This window comes from Patiria miniata, unplaced genomic scaffold, assembly GCF_015706575.1.
Source record: "Patiria miniata isolate m_02_andy unplaced genomic scaffold, ASM1570657v1 HiC_scaffold_24, whole genome shotgun sequence".
Classification (NCBI taxonomy): domain Eukaryota; kingdom Metazoa; phylum Echinodermata; class Asteroidea; order Valvatida; family Asterinidae; genus Patiria; species Patiria miniata.
In genome coordinates, this window is record NW_024037063.1 from 10,104,872 (window position 1) to 10,127,376 (window position 22,505).

At 39.2% G+C, this 22,505-nt stretch overlaps 1 protein-coding gene across 1 annotated transcript in view; it reads left to right on the plus strand.

The window, feature by feature from the left end:
- LOC119732151 (major facilitator superfamily domain-containing protein 4A-like) overlaps positions 1-20,557 on the plus strand; it is a 60,319-nt gene extending 39,762 nt beyond the window's left edge. Inside the window, 8 exon segments of the mRNA XM_038205560.1 lie at positions 1,283-1,289; positions 1,292-1,402; positions 6,220-6,356; positions 10,653-10,829; positions 14,329-14,476; positions 16,276-16,346; positions 17,189-17,306; positions 20,057-20,557. Coding sequence (XP_038061488.1) covers positions 1,283-1,289; positions 1,292-1,402; positions 6,220-6,356; positions 10,653-10,829; positions 14,329-14,476; positions 16,276-16,346; positions 17,189-17,306; positions 20,057-20,265 — 978 coding nt within the window. The 3' untranslated portion in view covers positions 20,266-20,557.
- The last annotated feature ends 1,948 nt before the right edge of the window (positions 20,558-22,505 follow it).

Below are 22,505 nucleotides of genomic sequence, written 5' to 3' on the forward strand. Positions count from 1 at the left end.
GCAGTGTTTTAATAGAAAAGTTATGTAGCGGCAGCTGGCAAGTGTTTATTTTTCAAGTTTCAAAAATTAGAAGAATTAGGTCAAACGTATCACGTAAACATTAGGTAAATTACTATGCAAGCACCAAGGACAGAGCAGTGTCCCAGTGTCAAAGATTCAATTTTCAAATTTTTGTTTGTCATTATTTTTTTTATCCCTTTCCTATATAAACCAATAGCTCACAGATAATTTATTGCATAAAGGTGTTTGAAGCACTTTAAGTCAAGGTATTTTGTGTGATTTTAATTAGACAGATAAATCGACTGGCGTTAATTTTGATGAAACAAGTACATGTGTGTGCATGTTCTGAAGCCTGTGAAATTACGTCAAAACTCATAGAGAGCAAAGTGTTTATACAAGCACTTTATAGTTACTTTAAAGTTGTAGAGTCTATATAGGGTGAATAAAAAAAACGAAACCCAAATGTTGGGACCATTGTTTTAGTGAAGTTCTGCATGTAGCACTTTCAAAATCTAGGATATAAAAGCCCGATTCATAAGCTTTCTTTTAGTACAAGAATCACTCAAATCACTCATGTAATTTTCAAGTTATGCGGAGTTTTAAACACAACTGCCATTTTAAAGGGAAGATACAACATTTGCAAACATCACATAAAAAAATGATCAAATTATCACGAAACACCTTAATACTGGATTGTTAGGGAATGACTTATAATTATTAAAGCATCCTGTACAATCGTGGCCCCTGGTGTGCTGTCATTTTCAAGAAAACTGGTATTTTTCCAACGGTGGTGGGCGGGGGGTGTTGTGTTTAAAACTCCACAAATTGAAAAGTACATGAGTGATTTGAATGATTCTTGTACTAAACGGAAGCTTATGAATTGGGCTTTCATATCCTAGATTTTGAAAGTGCTACATGCAGAACTTTACTAAATGATGGTTTAGACATTTGAGTTTTCGGTTTTTTTTACTAACCCTGTACAACTGTATAGAGCTTTATAGAGCTTTATTTGAGTTCAAATTGAAGATATATGTTGTTTTGGCGCACATTTCTTGTCATGCTTGTTGAAAAAAAAAATGATTTGCAGTGTTCTCAAGAGAGAACAACCTTTATGCATGTTTTTTTCCCATTTCTTATTGATCCATTTTGTATTTGCTTGTAATGGGTCCGTTGCACATGTACATGTACTTTAGGCCTTTTCTGACTGCTGTTGGACTCACTGCACAACAGACACAAACTGTACACACAAATATTGAAGCCAAGTATAATTTTTTCCCCCCAGATTCCCATAATTTGATGGTCTTTTTACTACTGATGAGGAAAAAGTGTCTGGATCCGCTATTGGGGAGGGATTCCAGCTCAACCAAACTGGACCGATCGATGTATGAGGATTTAGATGGAGGTAAGGGTTAAACAGAAACCAGGACAGGCATCCAGGGACTGCTCAGGCAATTTGAATATGGGGCTCGATTTCAACCCAAGTGAGAAGGGTGATAACAACCGCGATCTCACATTACTGCTCCTTGCGGATCGTGCAGATTAGATCGCATTTTATTGGGACCTTTTCCGCATATATATGCCCAAATGGTCTAGGATCCAGATCAGAATTTTAAATTCCTGCGCAAATAGAGAAATATGTTGATATGACCGAAATTGCTTGAAATTTGAGTTTTCACATTTTGTGTTTTCGACCATAATTTCAACCTTCTGTATACCCTTACTGTTGCCCATTTCCTGTTCGAGACTGGGGAGTTGTCAACCTCCAAAGTTGAGTTTTCATCTCAAAGTAAAACAAATGTACCATATGTTGTGATGAATATACAACCATTTAAAAAGGCATAGATTCATTGTGAAAATTGAGAACACATAAGCAGCAGTGGCGTAGCTAGGGTTCTTATCCTCGGGGGGCGTGTGGGGGCTTGAGGTTACAGTGGAGGGGCGCCCAAACAATTTCATCCGTGCTGAAAGGTAGACGAGTTTTTTTCACCGGACACCCGCCCTACGTAAATCAAATAGTGTTGGGGGGGGGGGGGGGGCTGGACAACATCTTCCCATGGGGGCGCTGTTCATAACCTATGTTAGACAATAACTACCCCTATTCGCTTTCCACGGACGTTAAAATAAACAGCCAATCGCGAAAAGAAAAGGTTTTGTTGAAAAATACGCACAAAATCGCGGAAAAAGGGACTTTATGTTCTTCCGGCTAATCATGGTAACTCATCTGGCTGTGCTTTTCTTCGTAGCTATGCCGCTGATAAGCAGCTGTAGCAGTTTGAGGGTTGCAAACAGTGAACATGGGGGGGGGGAACACAATGCCTATGCACAGAATTTTGTGGACAACTTGTAAATGAATACATCAAAAATCTTATACATCAAACAGCTGCCGTAACTGCAGTAATAAAACTTAAATATGTAAACGTGATGCTCATGACATATTGTTACTTCAGTATTTTGATGTGTATTGTATTTTGAAAACAGTAATTGTATTACACCCCCAAATTATTTTAAATTAAGGGTTAGGTGGTTTGGGTATATTTGTTATCGATAAATTAAAAATAATAGAATTTTGAAGTGCCAAAAAGGTTAGGGTTGGTACATGTACATGCAAAAGATTCATCTGAGCACATATCACTGTATACATGGAGAGGCCCCCTAGAATAGTAGGCCTCCGTCAGTCAAAGATGACCATGGATGATGTATCCTAGTTTTCTGTCCTATTGGAGCAGCATCATCTGTGACTGTAGAGACCAATGCGAGAGTGGCAGTCTCTACCGCATAGGTCACGTCTGTGGATGGTCCCAGCTCTGTCAGAGTTGCTGTGCTCCTTTCTGCGGGCCCGCTTGTCTTCCACTGCACTCAGCAGTTTCCCTTCCCCTTTCTTGAGGTGTTGGTTCAGGGCACTTTTCTATCTCTTGCGGTCAATAGCAAAAGCACTACGCCAGCTGTTGTTTAGATTAACCATCATGGGGCAGTTGCTTTGTACAGAGTGAGTTAAAAAAACAAAAAACGAAACCTAAATGTCGGGACCACTTTATTAGTGTAGCATTTCAGTATCTAGGATATGAAAGCCCATTTCATGAGCTTTCTTTCAGTACAAGAATTATTCAAATCACTCATGTACTTTTTACGTTACGGAATTTTAAACCCAAACACCATTTTAAACTTCTTGTCCACGGATCACAAAAAAAGATAAAAGTGCTCTTTCAGCAAAACAAAAACATTTGACACACATCCCCTATGTGAATGTGTGGACAGAACTTCAGAACGGTGTTTGTGTTTAAAATTCCATAACTTGAAACGTACATGAGAGATTCAAATGATTCTTGTACTAAAAGAAAGCTTATGAATTGGGCTTTTTATATCCTAGAGATTGAAAGTGCTACATGCAGAACTTCACTAAAAAAATGGTCCTGACATTTGGGTTTCGTGTTTTTTTTTTAACTCACACTGTATAATAGCTGGCACAATGCTTTTGCCATTGAAGGGGGCCTCCTTGAAAGTACATACAGGGTGAGTAAAAAAAAAACGGAACCCAAATGTTGGGACCATTGTTTTAGGGAAGTTCTTCATGTAGCATTTTCAAAATCTAGGATGTGAAAGCCCAATTCATAAGCTTTCTTTTTGAATCATTTAAATCACTTATGTACTTTTCAAGTTTTTTTCACAAAAAAGTTCAGTGTTCTTTCAGCAAAACGAAAAGAAATCACATAGGGAAGTGTGTGAATTGTTTTCATTTTGCTGAAAGGACCCACACTTTTTTTGTGATCTGTGGACAGAACCTTAAAACGGTGGTTGTGTTTAAAATTCCGTAACTTGAAAAGTACATAAGTAATTTTAATGATTCTTGTACTAAAAGAAAGCTTACGAATTGGGCTTGCTTCATATCCTAGATTTTGAAAGTGCTACATGCAGAACTTCAATAAAACAATAGTCCCGACATTTGGGTTTCGGTTTTTTTAACTCACCCTGTACAGTAATATAGCATGCTCAGATTGTTCCTTACAGTATGTACATGTAGTTAGTTGGTTGTTCTGATATAGAGTATGATATCTTTGAGTGTAGAGCTATGAATTTTGAGTGATTAATGGGATGGAAATAATTTCCAGGGGTTGGCCACAAGTATCATTAGTCGACTGATCAAACAGCACGCACTGGGTTGTAGTGTTTCCAAAAGTCCTTCAGTGCTGATGCCGGAGGGATCATGGAACGAGAATATTACTTCAAACGAGTCGATGTATTACCATTTAAAGTGGTCGCTCATCAAAAACAATCTGTTAAATCACTCGAGTAAAGATTAATCTACTTATGAAAAGTTCAAATGCTCCGCTTTATTTGTAATTTAATTCTGGACAGGAAATTTTTCAGTTTACTGGTACTGAAAAATATATGGGATGTTAACTAAAAGCATTACGATTGCAGAGACATGATGAAGTATACCATCAATTAGCTGTTGTATTTTGAGTGAAATTGCTTAAGTAAAAATTAAAATAACAAATGAATGTTGTTTTGATTGCACTAAGGGAATAGTAATAATCTTTGGTATTTAATCTATATATTAAAAAGGATTTTATAAACTGAACTACAATAAAAAAAAAATGTTTAAACAGATATGATACTTTATTAAAAACAGCATAGAATTAACTATTTATTAAAAAAAGGTATATACTTGTCATTAAGTAAGATTTGAGGCTTTCCATGGCCGGAGATACTAATGAATGAAAGATTTGTGGAAACACCATGTGCGAATAATTTCTCATTTAAGAGAATGGTTCTGAAAAGAACCAGAGGTATAAACTCGACGTTCCGGTCAGTATGCTCTGACTGTCTTCAGGAGAGTGCCTAAACTCTAAGGAAGTAAACTCTAAGCAAGAAGCAAAAGTGAAATCGGTGAAGTGTTTAGAGCTTATACCTCTGGTTCTTTTCAGAACCATTCTCTTAGTTGAGAAATTATTCGCAAATGGTGTTTCCGCAAACCTTTCATTATTTACTTGTGATTAGTTTATGACATGATGGAGATTTGCAGTTATCCTCATTTCCGATGGGTCGTTATCCGAAAGCTTAACGTAATCCAAAAGTTTAGGCATGTCAACCAAAATGTCTAGCGAAGTTATCATACCTGGCATAGAGCCAGCATTGGGGGGGGGGGGGGGGAAATAATTATTTCAGTTCAAATACAGAGATTCGACAATGGAATACTACAGCAGTGTTCATTAGTTCTAACAACGAGATATGTTTAACTCTTTTCTGTATTGATCGTCTCGATGTATTTTATATCAAAGGTCTCAAAGCACTTCACAATTATTACCCTGTTCATCAGGCAATGAGACCAGTTTTTGCAGCAGCTCGAGATCAGCACATTCTAGTCTCTACCCTCACAGGTACCCATTTATACTCCTGGGTGGAGAGAGGAGCGGCAATTGTAGTAAAGTGTCTTGCCCAAGAACACAAGCACCATGTTCCCTGACAGGGTTCAAACCCATGTACCATGGCATATGAGTCGAACACCGTAACCATTGGACCACACTGCTCCACATATATAAATGTATCAGCTTTGAGAATATACCCACTTAAGACAGAGAAGCAAGATGGTACAGATTTATTCAATTCATATAAGTATAGGAGTGTGAATGTTTCCAAGAAACCTCCACTTATCGCTGAACTCACCAGCACGCAATCCTTCAAATATCTTAAATCATTTTGTGAAAAGCTGACGATGTTCATGTGTGTGTACATTGTCCCTTTAGAAATTTAAGGCGATTCAAAGGTTTGTCTAATAAAGAGCATACAAACAGCCTATTAGGGAAGCAGACATTTATTGAAGAACTCTCACAATTTCTTAATCAAACTGTAATGTAATGTCCGTGACAGAGCCACTTAACCATGATATCTAATTCATGAGTCAAAAAAATGATCCAAAACTTGTAGTCTGTAATCTCTTTGACAATTACTAGATGATTAATGCATACAATCTGAAAAATACCTTTTCAGGTTTATTCACAGAGCTCTTGAAATGTCTGATTTGTAATGTTATTGCCACTGGAATTGCCCAAGCATAAACTGATTTTTTTTTTTTGTCAGTTGGGAAGTGTCGGATTTTGGCATGCGCTGTCACAAATTCTCATTTCACCTTGAGTCGTTGATATTAAAAACCTTGCTTGTTTTTCTCCCTTCCCACCACCCACCCCCTCCTCCCTGTGTTTCTCCTGTCTTTCCCCGCAGACACAGACGAGGTGGCCACCACGGCCCAAGAAGGCCAAGCAGGCCAGACGGGTCCTTGCTGCACCAGCACCTACTCCAAAGTCATCTCGGTCACGCTCCTGTCCTCCTCCCTTCTCTTCCTGTACGATGGCCTGCAGGTAAGATTTACCGTCTGATGAACCAATCTGCGTGACTGGGTAAACATGGGTGAGACGGGCACACGGCTGTCGTAATATCTCAATGTCAGATTGTCAGATTGAGACAGATTGCCAAACAACAGAAGAGATTTTTCTTATCAGAAGCTTGTTTTTTGTGTGTGTAATTGCCTCTCCTGTCGTAATATCTCAACATCAGATGTGGACTGATTGCCAATCATTCTGAACAATAGAAAGCTTTTTTTTTCCCCGGCAGAGATGCCACTTTTCAGGTTTTAACCTGAATTCAGGTTTTTTTCCAAAAAGTGTGACAAATTAAAAGTGCTGGATTTGGTCTGAAACATCCAGAAAACACATTTTTGAAAGGGGGTAAGGGTAGTTTCAGGTTTTTTAGTAGTGTTTCAGGCTTTTTATTGATATATTGGTGGCATCTCTGCCCCGGTTATATTTTTCATTTATTTTTTTTTCACAGAAGCTTCTTTTTAAAGATAACACTTGTAGTTAGCACAAAGACAAAATCTTAAGTTTTAGTGTTCTTTTTTTTAATTCAAATATGAAATTGTCTGAAAAACTTGTAAAAATTTGACTTTATGTTATGTAATCCTTGAAAATGCACCTACGTCCCATGTATTCTAATTTTCAAATTTCGTGTTGCCATTTTCAAGGGTATTTTGGTGCCTTTTAGTTTTGTATGCTTATGCAATAATCCATATTCATATGAGCAAAAATGGGATGTCGTTCCAGGCAGAAAACTCAATGAGACAACTATTTCAGCCCCAAAAGATGCCAGAATATTGGATATTTTGCTGTTGTCAATTCTATTTTCGTTGGTGATTTGTTGCTGTGTCCGTACACGGCAGTATTCCAATGAATAAACTTTTCTCACAAATGTTTTCAATGAACAAGTGTTTGAGTTCACAATTTGAACTGAAACCCCTTAACTGAATAGTGTTCCTGAAATGGCAACACAGTAGCAGCGCCCTCGGTTGCCCAGAAAAGCATGGACAATTTTTAATATTCAAAGAAGTGCACTTTTCAATATAATTAACCAAAACATTACAACAAGTAAATGGCCATCCTCCATACAAACGATCAGCGTTGAATTCACACACAGATGGGTATAGGCTTATTGCATACACCCTCGACTTACTGAAACCATAACTCCTAAAAGAAACGGGTACTGAACATAGTAACTGTACCCAATGTAAATTTAGTTTGTCTGCTTGCTGTAGAAACCAAATATCTCTGCTTGTGGAAAAATTTTATGTACGTACTTTTCCAATTCAGAACGACAGCAATTGCACTTCCGGCACACTGACTATGTCAGACATCCATTAACAAAACATGCGTTTTAGGTGGCCGATTCGCTCGGCCAGATGGCATACGGGGCACTCTATTTGCCTGTCACTCACGAAGTTTATTCAGAAAGTAACTGCACAGCTAGTTGCTGTCAACTCTAGTGAATATTCAAACCAAATTTGAATGAAATTCACAAAAATTTGATGAACGTACTTTTCAATATTCATAAAACCATTAATCAATCTGAAGTTGATCGACTGTATAATCGACAGTATAACCCAATTTTGGCTTGTGTGTGCGCTGGGTGCGCGCCGTGCGCGTGCAACTCGCCGCGCACGTGCAGCTTGTTCTTCACGCGCGGTACTGCATGCTGAATGGCTAATGGTCATTTGTTGACTGCGTTTGCACGCGGCTAAATCAGGTCACCGCGTATTCACTAAATGTGTATTCATTACCTCCCAAATCAGTGCGCGCTGTAATTGGCTGTATGTAACTGAAATGGTAATATCAGAGCTCATTAAAGTTTGTCACCTCGCCCGTGCGTACTTGTTGTAAAGAAGGGCTGTCAAATAGTTTGTGTACATTTCAGAGTAGTAAAATGTTGCACAAAATATGTTCCTCAAAATATTTATTTCACAGACCCTTTAAAATATGGTGTCTGTAGCAGTTACACCTTCAGGCACCACCCACGAAGAAAGCCCTGATCAGATCTATCTGATCACAACAAGGTGATCAGACGTCCTTCAGTGTCAGACAATCTCTCAGTGACGGTTTCAAATGCAACTTGCAAAAACTTCTCCCTGTAATTTGAATTGTAAATTGACCAAGCGGCAAGATTTATGGTAAAATTGAACCGTTCGATGTTTTTCCAGCAGTGAGGACACTTTTATAAGCGTTGGAAGAACACAAGCAGAGCAGACAAAGTTAGGCCTTTAAATTTGATATGTCAGGAGTATATACATGACCTTAAAGGAAATTTTGTCTGTACTAAAATCAAATCTTGTTCATGGTTAAAGTTGGCGTTAATGATAGAGTCCATCATTTGTAATTTGTGCATTTTGTTCGTTTGAAGCAACAAAAGTGTTCAAAATATAATGAAGGATACTGAACAACTAACCTGATGAAATTTCAGCTCAGCTTCAGCTGTATATTCCGAGAAAAACAGCATTCTAGGATCTCAATTTCAAATCAAAAGTTGCTGAATCATGTTTTGAATTGGGCCTGAATTCAGCGTCCGAGACACGTTCTCTCTGAGCCGATTGCAGCTATGCGATGTCGCGCACTGATCCGACGAATTATAGCAACCGCGCGCGCGTGTGCATTGTGCCAATGCTTGCGCGTGCTTTGCCGAATAACAAAACGAACTACTAATTTATATTTTCCTACGGTTAAGACGCACCGTTGGAAACGCCTTCTTTCGTTGATTACTTCAAAATGCCAGCTTGCCAGAACGAACAATTTCACAGAGAGTTTAGTCCCTTTACTATCTTTCAACCAAGTATGTTTTTCAACAATAATTAGGCCAGTTACTTTTTGGATGGCTGCAAATGATGGACTATAGCTTTAAGCATGTTAAGAAAAATCTAAGCATACAAACCAATGAAAACAATGAATTTTATATAAAAATGTTGAAGAAAAATGTTGAAAACTATGAAGCAGAAATGCAGGGCACCATGCCACAAGATATATCAGAATAATAAATTTGTTGTCGTTTCCATGAAGAAACAACTTTGAATTTTCAGGGCTGGAAGACAATTGTGATGTTTTTGTTTAGTGGTTTGTAATTTATTTATTTTAATTTTAAAATGTTTAATTTGTTTATATATATTTGAAATAAAAAAACAAAGGTGGCAGTGGAACAAAGGACGTAATGCTTTCCCTTGTGATACAAGGGATTAGCAGTGTGTATTGCAGTGCTGTGGTCAAGTCCATCACATGCCCGGTCTAAACTAAATCAGAAGCTTCACAAGTCCATTCAAAAGTAGACGAGGATGAACAAGAACAAAGCAATGCTTTTAAATAGCGTGCTATTTGACTCAAGGCAGAAGGATTTGTGATGGACTTATGGTGGTCTTGCAAAGACTCGTGATGGACTAACAAGCGCACCAGCGGTACATAGTCTGGGGAATTCAAGTGAAATACAACATAATGAAAAGTTTGGGACATTTGCTCATCCCAACACTGCGTATACACGCTCAGTAAGTGTGTGCGTGCGTTGTTGAGACACCAAAACAGGCATATCTTTAAAATTGGGCAACGTACAAATCTGGGGTGATCAGAACATGAAAGAAGACATCTTGAGCTTTCTATAGGGATGAAATTTGTCAATGACAGTGCTCGGCACATAACGACCATTTTAGTTTGAAAAAACACATCCACTCTTTGTGCTCCTATTCAATTGTGCACATCCACGAAGCGTAAACTAGTTTTTTAGCACGCATGTCCGGGTGTTTTTTACCACAGCGTCAAAACGAAAAGTTCAACAACCTTGGCGTGACGACATTCATAAATTTGATAAAATTCTCTAAATGCTGATATAAGAAACATGCTAATTGGACAATAAATTCCGACGACCATTTTGGCTTGAAAAAAATATAGCCCGTCAGTGTTTTGATTAGTCAGCCCATGCATGGTTAGCCCACAGTTAGCCACCCACACGTGCGTGCGCGTATTATGTACATTGTATATAAATGCGCGTGCCTATTGTGTAACGTGTGTTCTGTAGTGTGTGTATGCAGCGCCCCGCGTATTTGAGCTTTTGTCCATTTGCCTATATCAACTTTTCATTATGACTTGTGGTATCAGACGTATACAAACATACAGTGCTGAAATTTAATTTTCGAACAAACAGAATAGTTCTGACATGGTTTCCATAATCTATCCTGATCTGTCACTTGTTCAGGACATCTCCAAATGAAATGTAATCTTTGATTTGATACATCTACTCCAAGTCCAGGTGTACGTGGATAATTTTTATACTTAAATCTTGTCTTCTTCTAGGCTGCTTACGGCGGTTTCATCTTCGCCTACGCCATGAAGAACGTGGCCATCAAGCTCTCGGCTACGGACAGCGCCTATATCACATCCGTCTACTGGGGCTGCTTTGCCCTGGGCCGACTGCTCTCCATCCCCATCTCCACTAAGCTATCGCCGGGGGCCATGCTCATGTGTAATCTGGTGAGTCATAATGGACCGGCGACTGTAAACCCCACGGAGAGTCGCGCTTAATTCCCTGCTAAAGTAGACGTCTTTAATTGCCTCCAACACAAAAAACAAAAGTCAAGAAAAGAAAGAGAAAAGAAAAGAAAACAAAAGTCATGGACAATGTATTATTTTTGGCTGGCGACCATGCTAGTCTGGAGCCCCGTTTCCAAGACATGATTTCACATGAGGCACTGATGTAAGTCTGGTTCATACTTCACATGAATGTGCATGCAAATTTGATTTCACGAAAAAGATTGCTTTAAAATTGTCACAAGTTGAAATGTGTTCACCTTTTGTGAAATTTCATATTGAGTATATGCGTACACAAAGTCGCTTTCCCGTTTGCAGCTAAAGTGTGAACCAGTCCAGTAATTGTGCATGTAAATTTTTACCAAACTGTGGGTTCTTTTTAAAAGATTGTCGTAAAAAATGCTCTTGAATGTTTGATTTCTTACATATTCTAACAGTGTCCCAATTCTCAAGAGGACAGTCATTTTGTGTAAGATGCATTTTGCAAATACATCCTCGGTCGCACGGCGAAGTGACGTATCATGTGCACAAAGTCCATGAGACGATACGTCACTTCGTGGTGCACCCGACGACATGTATATGCATTACATGTATTACAACTACACCAAATTTTCTCTCTTAACCAGTTCACGCCGGGATTATTTTGACAAGAATGGAACGAGGCGCGGGATTACTTTTCACTTGACCTCATGCTCAGCACACTCATATTTCCGGCCTCGCTCCCTGCAAAACAGGTCGCTGACGGATATTTCCGGCCTCGCTCCCTGCGTGTTTATCCATCATCCGTTCTGAATACCGCAAAACACGGGTGTGCAATGTACACGTCATCTGGCGCGAACTGCTTAACCTATCATTACAAAAACCTGCTGTAGTCACAAATCGTTTTTCTGCAAAAAATGGAAGTGTTTTTGCAAAAGCATGCTTCCATTTCTCCTTGTATAAGCGTCCTACTTCTTCCCACACGTGTTGACATTCTACAGCAGAACGTTTCAATTTCACCTCCCGTTAGCCAATAAGCTTCCCCCTTAAGGGAATCAGCATTAGCTCCCTGCTGCTATAGAGCTGTCTGAATAAAGCCTCGTGTCTCTCAAATCTTGATAAGTACCCGGCGAATCTGTTTTTCTTGGCTTCCCCGATGGCTAGATTTGAAGCCGAGCTGCGATTTAGGGAATAATTTATTTCCAGACCCTGTGAAAACATTGCAGTAATTACAAGTCTAAGTAGCTACGTGTATTTGTCCATGTATTTATTTTACATTTCTTTTACAAGGAATGTGTTTAGAATCCGAAATACTAACTTGGAAGAGGATTTTAATATGTACAACACTGCACAGTGCGATCTCAACCAAAATGGGCAGACAGGTCTTAAGTCAACAAAGTGTGTATTATTTCCTGAAAAGAAAAGTTACAAAATTGATGCCTTGTTTTTGAACTTTTGTTGGTAGATAGTTTTCCTATCAAACATTAAATACATCATATGCATAAAAATAACAACCTAATGTAATGTAATGAATATTTTGAAAATTGTAGGATTTGTGTATGCCCCCTCCCACTAATTCTACAATGTTAAAAAAACTTACAAATTCCAACTTCAAACATTTTCTCCCTGATTCTCGCACAAAAAGAATTTCCAGTCCTTGTCTTTCATTTTTTTTGTCCCTAATTAAACCAGTAAAAGCCTATCAACTTCAGGAGGGTTCGACCCTTAACTTTTTGTTTCACTAGCCAGCTGGGCTACTGAAACAGACTCTGGACTAGCCCGCGGGCATTTTCACTAGCCTGCGTGTTTATCATTTATAGAGTGTCTCATAGACAACAATGTGCATACATGTACAATATGTATCCTGAGGCAATGTTGTCGGTGTTTTTAATAAACAGATCTAATAATTTAACCCTAAACAGTTTATAAAATTTATACAGGTTTCAGGGTTCTCCCCAGGATTTTTTCAAACCTGTGGGGGAAGTTTTGTTGTGATTCACCAACCTGCGAAGCCACGGCGTGGGGTTCGGGGCCCGCTTAAGGGCCCCGAAAAATTTTGAACTTTAGAGGCTCTCTGGTGCATTTTAGAGCAAATCTGGGGAGTCTTTAAGGAAGATTTTTCCTTAAAATTTAGAGGAGATCTTGTGATATTTTTTGTAATTAGAGAAAAAAAATATCAACGTTTTTAACTAAAAAAAAAAATCAACATTTCAAAACCTGTGTTAAACCTTCTTGATCTAGAAAGTATGGATTATATTTACAAGCAAGTTTCAAATTAAGAAATTAAGGTGAAGAAAAAAATCACTTTTGCTTCCGACTACATGGCTTTCAAAATAGCGTCGGTAGGTCGGAAAAATTATTTCGCCATTTTTTGGGGCTGCTGATTGAATCATGGAGGAATAAAAACACATGATTGAATGGAGCATATTGAACAAGGAATCATGTAGTTTTGTGCCTGGATTATTTTCCTTTGCACCACGAAAATTATCAAGACTGACCATCAGAAGTGATTAAAACTTGCCTCACCTAATTAAAAATATATTTGAGGAGGTTGATTCCACTATGCTTAATGTACATCGATCACGGCCCCTGGCACTGCCAACATTCAGTCTGGCCGGCCGTACATCGCGCAGTATCAGTGTGCATTACTGCACTGTGTACGGCCCTACTGCTTCTAAGAAGCACGCTACGATGTTTCGCCACAAGTTCGAGCTTTGCAATCTCGTCATTTTAATGGAAAATACATACACAGAAAATAAAGATCACGTTCTGTGAATTAATTTGCAGAAATTCTCTTTCTCCATCGATGTTTGTTTGGTGTTTTTACGATCCAACTTCGGCCGACATCATCATCATGTATGCACGCACGAGGCAGTAGTCACTGGTTCCGGTCCTTCATCATAGCATTGATACTGTTAGCACGCGAAGGGAACCAGTGTACCGTGCTGTATGCGCTAATATATAGCTGGCGGTTGACGCGAAAGACCCGTCATCGTGTGCCTTTTGATCACGCATGCATCAGAAATGCGGGATTTTTGTCAAGATTTTGCATGTCAAGATGAAATAATGGTGTATGAAACGATTATGTTGTGCATTTTAATGGCTTGTATAATAATTATATTGTGCGTATCGGGGCTGAAAAATGTGATCGGCATTTTTGTCGGCGTATCGGGCCGCAATTCCAGCGTATCGGGCCGATACGCACGTTTGTACGTGGGGAGAACCCTGGGTTTGCTTTCTGCATTTAATGATTATTCTTCCTGTCCTTTCATCTTTGCTGTAACCCAATAATTGTTGACTTGCCAGCCGGGCTACTTCAAAATAGTTTGACTAGCCCACAGCTGTTTTGACTAGCATTTGGCTAGCGGGCTAAAGTTGAACCCTGACTTCAGTAGGTCTCAAATTGCCCTCCAAAAATCTACAAATAGTTCCGTGAATTTGTCATTTTTTTGTTTGCTTGCAGATGGGATGTTTTGGGGCTCTGACGCTATTGGTGTGTATGCGAGACAACTACGTGGTTGTCTTCATTACGTCGGGTGTGTTTGGGTTGTCACTCAGTAGCGTCTACCCTACGGTCATAGCACTGGCTGAGCAGTACATCCACATGACAGGTAATAAACTAACAACAACAAAAAAGAAAATAGAAGAAATTGAGAAGACAAAAAAATATAGTACTTGGCCATTGTCATTTTGATAATGGCACCCATGGCCCAGCATTGAATAGCAGCATTTAAAGGCTGGTTCTTTCTTTGTAACATTTGTATCGATATTCGGTGGATTTGAAATACATGTACATTCAATTGTGGACCTCCTCTTTTGAAACTTTGGTCCTGAAAAGGTTAAATTTTCAATAAGTTGCTCTCATGTCAGACTTCCTATAGTGAAAAATGTAATTATCCATGCCATGATATCAAAAAATAAGGTTTACTTGAAAAATTTAGTATTTCAATGTATAGAGTTTCAAGTTTAAGAACACATCAAAATTCCATCAAAACAGAAAACGTTTACGCTATAAATCACAACAATCTTCATTTTCCCCTTTCTGTAGAACCTGTTGAGTATGAAACACACATAGTGACATTAACAATTTATTTCTTACACTAACAATCTCTGACAAACCAAAATCTTGACTAAAAACATGAAGATTTGTGTTTGCCTGTCCCAGAGGGCCAGCTGGGTCCTCTTTGCACCTATCTTACTGACTGACTGACTCCCCGACTCCCCCCCCCCCCCCCCCGACTCCCTGACTGATCGACTGACTGATTGTCACTTGTGACTTACATTGGTTGTAGACTGCTGAAAGGAGCCTGATCATGCTGTTATAGAGGGTGGATAAAAAAAAACCTGAGATATTATTGCTAATTGGAACAGAAGTAGGGCACATGTGAATGAAAGGGAGGTATCCTCTGTTAGGGTTTAATCTCCTCTTTAAAATGACACCCGGATCATGTCATTACATTCACGGTTGACTGAGCAGTGACCAATTTCATGAAAGGGTCTATTTAGAGAGTTGCACCACTTTTCAATTGTGGTTTACGTGGCGTCATTTGTCACAGAGTGAAAGGCTATGGTTGCCTAAATAGACCCTTTCATAATATTGGTCACTGCTCAGTCAACCGTGAATGTAATGCCATGATCAGGGTGTCATTTTAAAGAGGTTGTGGAATGCTCGAAGACATTTCCGTCATTTTTTGGGTATATGTAGCCTAAGGTGTGATGAAATAAAAACAACTATTGTTTCTGTCATGAAATGAGTGCAAAGGGTACTTTTGAGAGCTATTTTTCAGGTCCTGTTTCGACCCGAACGTGCAATTTGTGTAAAAGTCGTCGTTGCTGGCAGCAAACAAAACACAGTAAATCGTGACGTAATAAACGGGACTCGTTTATGCTACTCTGCATTGGGAGTCCTGTTTATTACGTCACGATTTACTGTGTTTTGTTTGCTGCCCGCAACGATGACTTTTACACAAATTGCATGTTTGGGTCGAAACAGGCATGACAGGACTTGAAAAGCAGCTCTCAAAAGTACCTTTTGTACTCATTTTATGATAGAAACAATAGTCGTTTTTATTCCATCACACCTTAGGCTACATTCCACATTCCACAACCTCTTTAAAGAGGAGATTCAACCCTAACAGAGGAGATCTCCCTTTGATTCACATGTGCCCTTCTTCTGTTCCAATTAGCAATAATATCTTGGTTTCATTTTTTATCCACCCTGTATAAGATTACACCCTAACACCAGTGAATGGGCTAATTCCAGGCCATTATGTAGACCAGATGAACAAAGTGAATAGCCATACTTGAATAAATTGACTAGAATTTTATGTGCTCCAGATCTAGCTTTACATTGTAAATGTCATTCCATTGGCACGTAGCTGAAGACGAATGTTTGTTGTTCCTTCTGTAGGGTTTGTGACCAGCTGTGTAGTGATAGGCGCTGCCACAGGAGAAATGGCGTTTCCCGTCATCGTAGGCAGGGTAAGTTATAATCGCAATCAGAACCCACGCCAAGTCCCGCCGACGGTAACATCAAATCCATCACGCGCCGAAGCGCGTGCTCCAGGGGATTTTGCCGTTTATTAACTGCGCTGTGTTTGTGTAACCTGGTTCAAAACTGTTTCACCGGCCTCACAATTTAAGGTTCAGGATGGAAGTGCGAAACATGTCGTTAGCAACTAGTGTTGGCATTGACGTTGGGAAAGACATGATAAATTATGAAGTCCCTAAGTTAGAGTTCAGAGAGCGCTGCATCACTGAGCATGATATGAATTCAATTTTACAAGTTAGCCTAAATAAATTTACAAGTTTTTCTTCAAATGAAACATGTTAATGAAAGGTTCATAAAAATACTAGTACCATTATACTGTTGTTGAATTACAAATTAAAACAATTTCTTTAGACACTTTGTGAAACAATTATACCCGAGTCCAGCTAAAATTTGCCCCACCACAGCCCCCCCCCCCAAAAAGAAATGCATTATATTTTTTTTAAACTGAACTACATTCGGGTTTTTTCTTGAATTATTTTCTCAGTAGGTTTCCTTGCAATATGTCTTATATTGTTTCAAGTTGTTTGTGTCATTAGTATGCTTCTTTTTGACAACATATATGTGCATATATTTGCATAAATTGAACTACTTGATTTTAATCCTTTGGATTTTGGCAGGTTTTTTCTCCTCACTCAGCTATTCATCTTCTTATACTCTGTCAACCTTATCATTTTGTTGATTTCATCTTTATTTAGACTACCAATGTGCATAAATTTGCATAAAATATGCATAAATTTGACCTGGTTTTCTGGACTCTTTGTTCTTGCTATAGGTTTTCTTCCCCATTCAGCCCTACATCTTCCTTATATTCTGTCAAGCTGTTAGTGTGGTTGGCATCATTGTTCTCATAGTTCTGATAATCGTCGGTCATTTTCCAAAGACGGCACCCGGTAAGAAAAGTTGGTGTTTATTCCCCCCCCCCCCCCAAGGACTTTGTGTTTTGGTACAATTTGTCAATAAGCCATTCGCGAGTAACCTATACCCTTTGGGATTTACATTTGAAAAACATCTGGTACACTGACTTGCTCAGAATGCTTGGCACATTTTAACTTTGAATTCTCCAGACCAAAGACACTGTTGCTATATCACATGATTCGGGGCAAGCTCTTGCATAGTAACGTAAGAGACGCTCAGCACCAATACATTGTTCACAATGGATAAGAATGGCACAAAGACACCAGACCATGCCGGAGCTGGGGGTTGCTAGCATAAGGCTTGCCCCGAATCACATGATATAGTAACACAGTTTCTTTGGTCGGGAGAATGCAAAGTTAAAACGTGCAAGGCATTGGATTAAGTCAGCGTTCCAGATTATATTCAAATTTAACTCGCAAATGGCTTATGTTTTCAGAGTTGTATAAGTTCATGATTTTTTTGGTTTTTGGTTTGTGTTGTAGGGCAGTCCGAGATTTTACTTGTGCCTTACATGTAATAAACGTACCTTGACTCTTATTTTGTTTTTGGCTTTACTTTAAGTAAAAATACTGTTTGTGGTTTGCAAATGGCATTGACCAAAATTACGAAAAAACAAGCTTTTAGGAGCAAAAATCCTCTGGCTAATTTGGGGATGAGGAGTGAGGATTAAGCAAGCGGAAAGCCGGACTAATGAGAAAACGGTACTTCCCGGGGACAGCTTGCAAAGCTGGGATTAACCTTCTCACGAGACGGAGGCGAATGGCTGGGAGATGTCCTAACGTCTTCTCCAAGACGCAGCCGAGCCTGAGTGATGCCTTGTCAAGGGAAAACTCCCCAAGGTTCCGAGGTTTATTCTGTAAGCTGTGCTTTGGTGCAGATTACGGAGATGATGGACTGCACTGTCGTAAACACAATGACATTGGCTTCAGTGCTGCAGGGTTTTTACGTTTTTGGTTGTAGTTTTTTGAGAAAGAGAAACTGGCAGAAGAGTAAAGAAGATTTTGTGTGAATTATTCATACACGCACACGTCAGTGGGAACGTGCAAGATGGCATGGTTTTATATACAAGTCCATTTTTTTTATGGGGGTTGGCATTTATCAGTATAAGTTTGGTGAATACTCTGATTGCAGCGATTTTAAAAACACCTCTGTTTGGCCGCTTGAGAACCTACAAGAATGATCTGGACCTGAACGATCTGGACCCAAATTAAAGAAAATATTAGAAATATGTAGCAATTATCAAAATAAGTGCAAATGAGATATGTTATAGGCTGGTATTTTGGACATATTTGGTGAAAGTTTCATGTATATCCATTGTACAATTTTGAAGAAAAGCGCTAGCAAAGAACTCACGCTTAAACACTCTGACCACGGTTCCATGGTTCAACAAATTGATTGAAATCGCGTACTGATGTGAAGCAGTGTAATAACAAATAAAAACCTAGTCATGGTGACTGACTCACTTGAAGTTATTGACACATTTAAAAAAGGCAAAACCAATTATGTGTGCAGACTGCAAAATGAGCCTCTGGCTTCAATGAAAAAGGCATAACTCCTCACCACAGCCACTAATTTGAAAAATTCAAAATTCCTGTGGAAGACAAGGTAATAGCCAATTCATATGAAACACTCAGTTTTTTCTTTTCAAATATACTCTATTTGCCACAAACAAACGGTGAACTTGGGTCCATATCATTCCGACTCACCCTGCAGTCACTGTGATTGGCATGTGAAATGATTTTTTCTTTTTTGATTTTTTTAGTACCGCAGGAATTGATCCTATGCATTATAGATCTGCCAAACAGAAATACTCTTGATTTGCAGCACAATTGGGTCGACCATATTGAAACAAATACCCTATTTAGTTGTTTTGCAGTGGTATCTACACTGTGCAATAAAAACTTGAATGGCAGATCATCGTTGTTGTACCTAGTTGAGTCCATCACAAGTCCATCACAAATCCATTGCAAGTCCATCGCAAGTTTATCACAAGTCCATCACAAGTCCTCACAAGTCCTCAAAAGTCCTCAAAAGTCCATCGCAAATTCAACACAAGTCAATAACAAGCCCATCACAAGTCCATCGCAAGTCCGTCACAAGTTCATCGCAAGTTGATCACAAGTCCTTACAAGTCGATCACAAGTCCATCGCAAGTCCATCACAATTCCATCACAAGTTCATCACAAGTCCATCACAAGTCCATCGCAAGTCCTCACAAGTCCTCAAAAGTCCATCGCAAATTCAACACAAGTTAATAACAAGCCCATCACAAGTCCATCGCAAGTCCGACACAAGTTCATCACAAGTCGATCACAAGTCCTTACAAGTCGATCACAAGTCGATCACAAGTCCATCACAAGTTCATCACAAGTCCATCACAAGTCGTCACAAGTCCATCCCAAGTCCAACACAAGTCCATCGCAAGTCCATCACAAGTCCATCGCAAGTCCATCACAAGTACAGTAATCCAGTCTCAAGTCGAGTCATAAGCTATACAAATGAACTGCACATTCCTTACAGTTATTGTTCATCCCGTGTTACTTGTGACTGGACTTGTGAAAGGACTTGTGATTTACTTGCGATCAGACTTGTAATGGACTTGTGGATTAATTGTGACTGGTTTTGTGAAAGGAGTTGTGATTTACTTGTTTCAGGACTTTTGATAGACCGGCCTACAAAGCTGAGAATCATATTTAACATTTTTAATTTTGGATTTTTTGCTCAGCCGTTGTGCAGGCCCAGAATGCCTTCATGTGGTGTCGTGCCTGCTGCATCACCAGCAGGACCCAGGGGCCCATGGCCGACCACTCCAAGTACTTCACCAGCCTGGCCGACACCCAGAAGGCCTACCTGGTCGTCGGTTCCCCCGAACAGATCCCATTGGAGAAGATTCCCATCACCACGGCAACCCCGGAAGCCAAGAAGGAAACATGATGAGCCATGACGGCTTCCACTCATATTTAGGCTTGGGCGACTCTGTGCCAAGAATCAAATACACTTGATTCCAAATTTTGAATTTGTACATGTACCATGAGTTTTTCTTTTGAATCTTCTCTCCGTCTTGACGACTTCGTGCACAAATTCCCCCCTCAACAGTTACAAAAGAGAAAGTTGGGGGAGGCCACTGGGAGGGGCTTTTGATAGACCTTTATCATGCCACCACCATTTCAGTCATGTTCCCTGTATCCAATAACAGTACTGAATGATAATGTATTTTGTACAAAAAGGAACCAGACTATTTTTCCTTCCAGCCTCACTTTAGTTACGTTGATTTGAATGGGTAAAAAAATCAAGATGGCCGCAACATGATAATGGTCTATTGCCGAAAGCGCCTGCCACTCACGTGAAGACGCTATGGACTTGTTTATATATTTTAGAAATGTCCATATAAGGCCAAAAAGAATTTGTTGTGTTGCCCTCATCTGGCCGACCCAAAAATTGGGAATTCTCTGGTCATTTTTTGTTACCACTTGGGGGAGGGGGGAATATATATAATCTTTAACCTTACCGTGACTGTTTCATTGTAATGCCTTAATTTTGAATATTGTTTCAAAAAGTACATACCTAAATGGAGTACACTTTGAATTTACCATAGTTTTTATGTGTAAACTAAGGTGTGATGTACTGCAAAGATTGTAAAGGTGTGTACACAAATTCACATGAACATGTTCACAGTATAGTTAGCGCGGGCAGTACATTTAGCCTAAACGTTTTGGGCACATTAATTGATAGAGGGAACTACATTAATAGGCCTAAGGCCATAAAAAAAAGGCTCCAGTTTCTGGTCCGAGGAGCGTTGCCGTAGCCATGCGCGTCAGCAAAATTAAAAAGTTGGGTTTTTTTTTCAATGTAAGATGATGTCTCAAAACAGCCAAACTCACTGGTTAAAGCTTTATGTGGCCTCTCTGGGTTCCCATACATTTTGCACTAAATTTAGTCGGGCACCACTTACAGTCATCAGCCGACATTGGAAAAAAACAAATAAAATTAAATTAAAAATAGCCACATCGCCGCACCACTTTTTGGGCAAGCCCCTTACGAGAAACCGAAGACTAACGGAATGGAATGGAAGAAAGGGTCGGCCTATATGTGAACTAAATATATGTATTTTCCCCCCCCCCCCTCCAAAAAAGTGATCAACCGACCCTCCAGATGTTTTCATGTGAGAGCAACACAACAATTTTTTTTTTTTTGGCCTAAAAGTGATTCACTTGACAGTTCATATGTAGATTTAAACATTTTGATTTTTTTTTGCTCAAAATCTTTGGCCATCCAAGCGTAACTCACATGTACATAATACGATGTATATCAGCTTGCCAGTTGATCATATACCTTGTCCTTGATGGATTTATCAATACATGTAGCAAAGATCTGATTTTATCTTTCTAGGGAGCAACTGTTTCTTGTTCAAATCCCCTTCTATAAATGAGTCCTCTTGAAAGATATCTAGCATTGCACTGTTGAATATGTACTTGACTTTGTTCTCGACTTCAAACCGATCTCGACGTAAAAAAATTCCACCACACAAGTAACATTCCATCCCAGGTCAAAATATGAAGAATGTAAAAACAAAAAGTCACTATTTGGCCCTTAATTATGTATAACAATCATCAATATCCAGAACAATTAATAATTGGCCATCTCTTGAGCTGAAGTATCTCTTATTCGATTCATCGAAGAACTGATACTTTGAAATCAGACTGTTGTCTATTTTTCAAAATTCCTAACGCCATCCCAAATGGAGACACTTAATATCGAATCATTTAGAGATCTCATTCATTTTGAAATCTGACTTATCAACTGCATTGTCCTTGTACATGTCTAATGAAATAACTAAATCCCGCCTTTACCCCTATTTTGATCATAAGCTCCTCATCTTGACTAAGACCCCATATTCCATAATTTTATACAAATGTATAGAGAAAGCTTCCAGGAAAGAAGATTTTTGCACATGCGGGCATGCATTTCACTGGTGCAGTGTACTTTGTGTATTCTAACATGACCTCAACTACTGTAAAGAAAAAATCTAAAGAGACGTCTTCCGTGGAACGCTTTACGACAAGAAACTGTCGACAAGTATTCACCTACATTTAGACAGGGAACAAAAAAATACCTCGACATGATCTCAAGCTTCATAAAGCTGTAGCCTTAGTGACACCCTCCAGCTCTGGAAA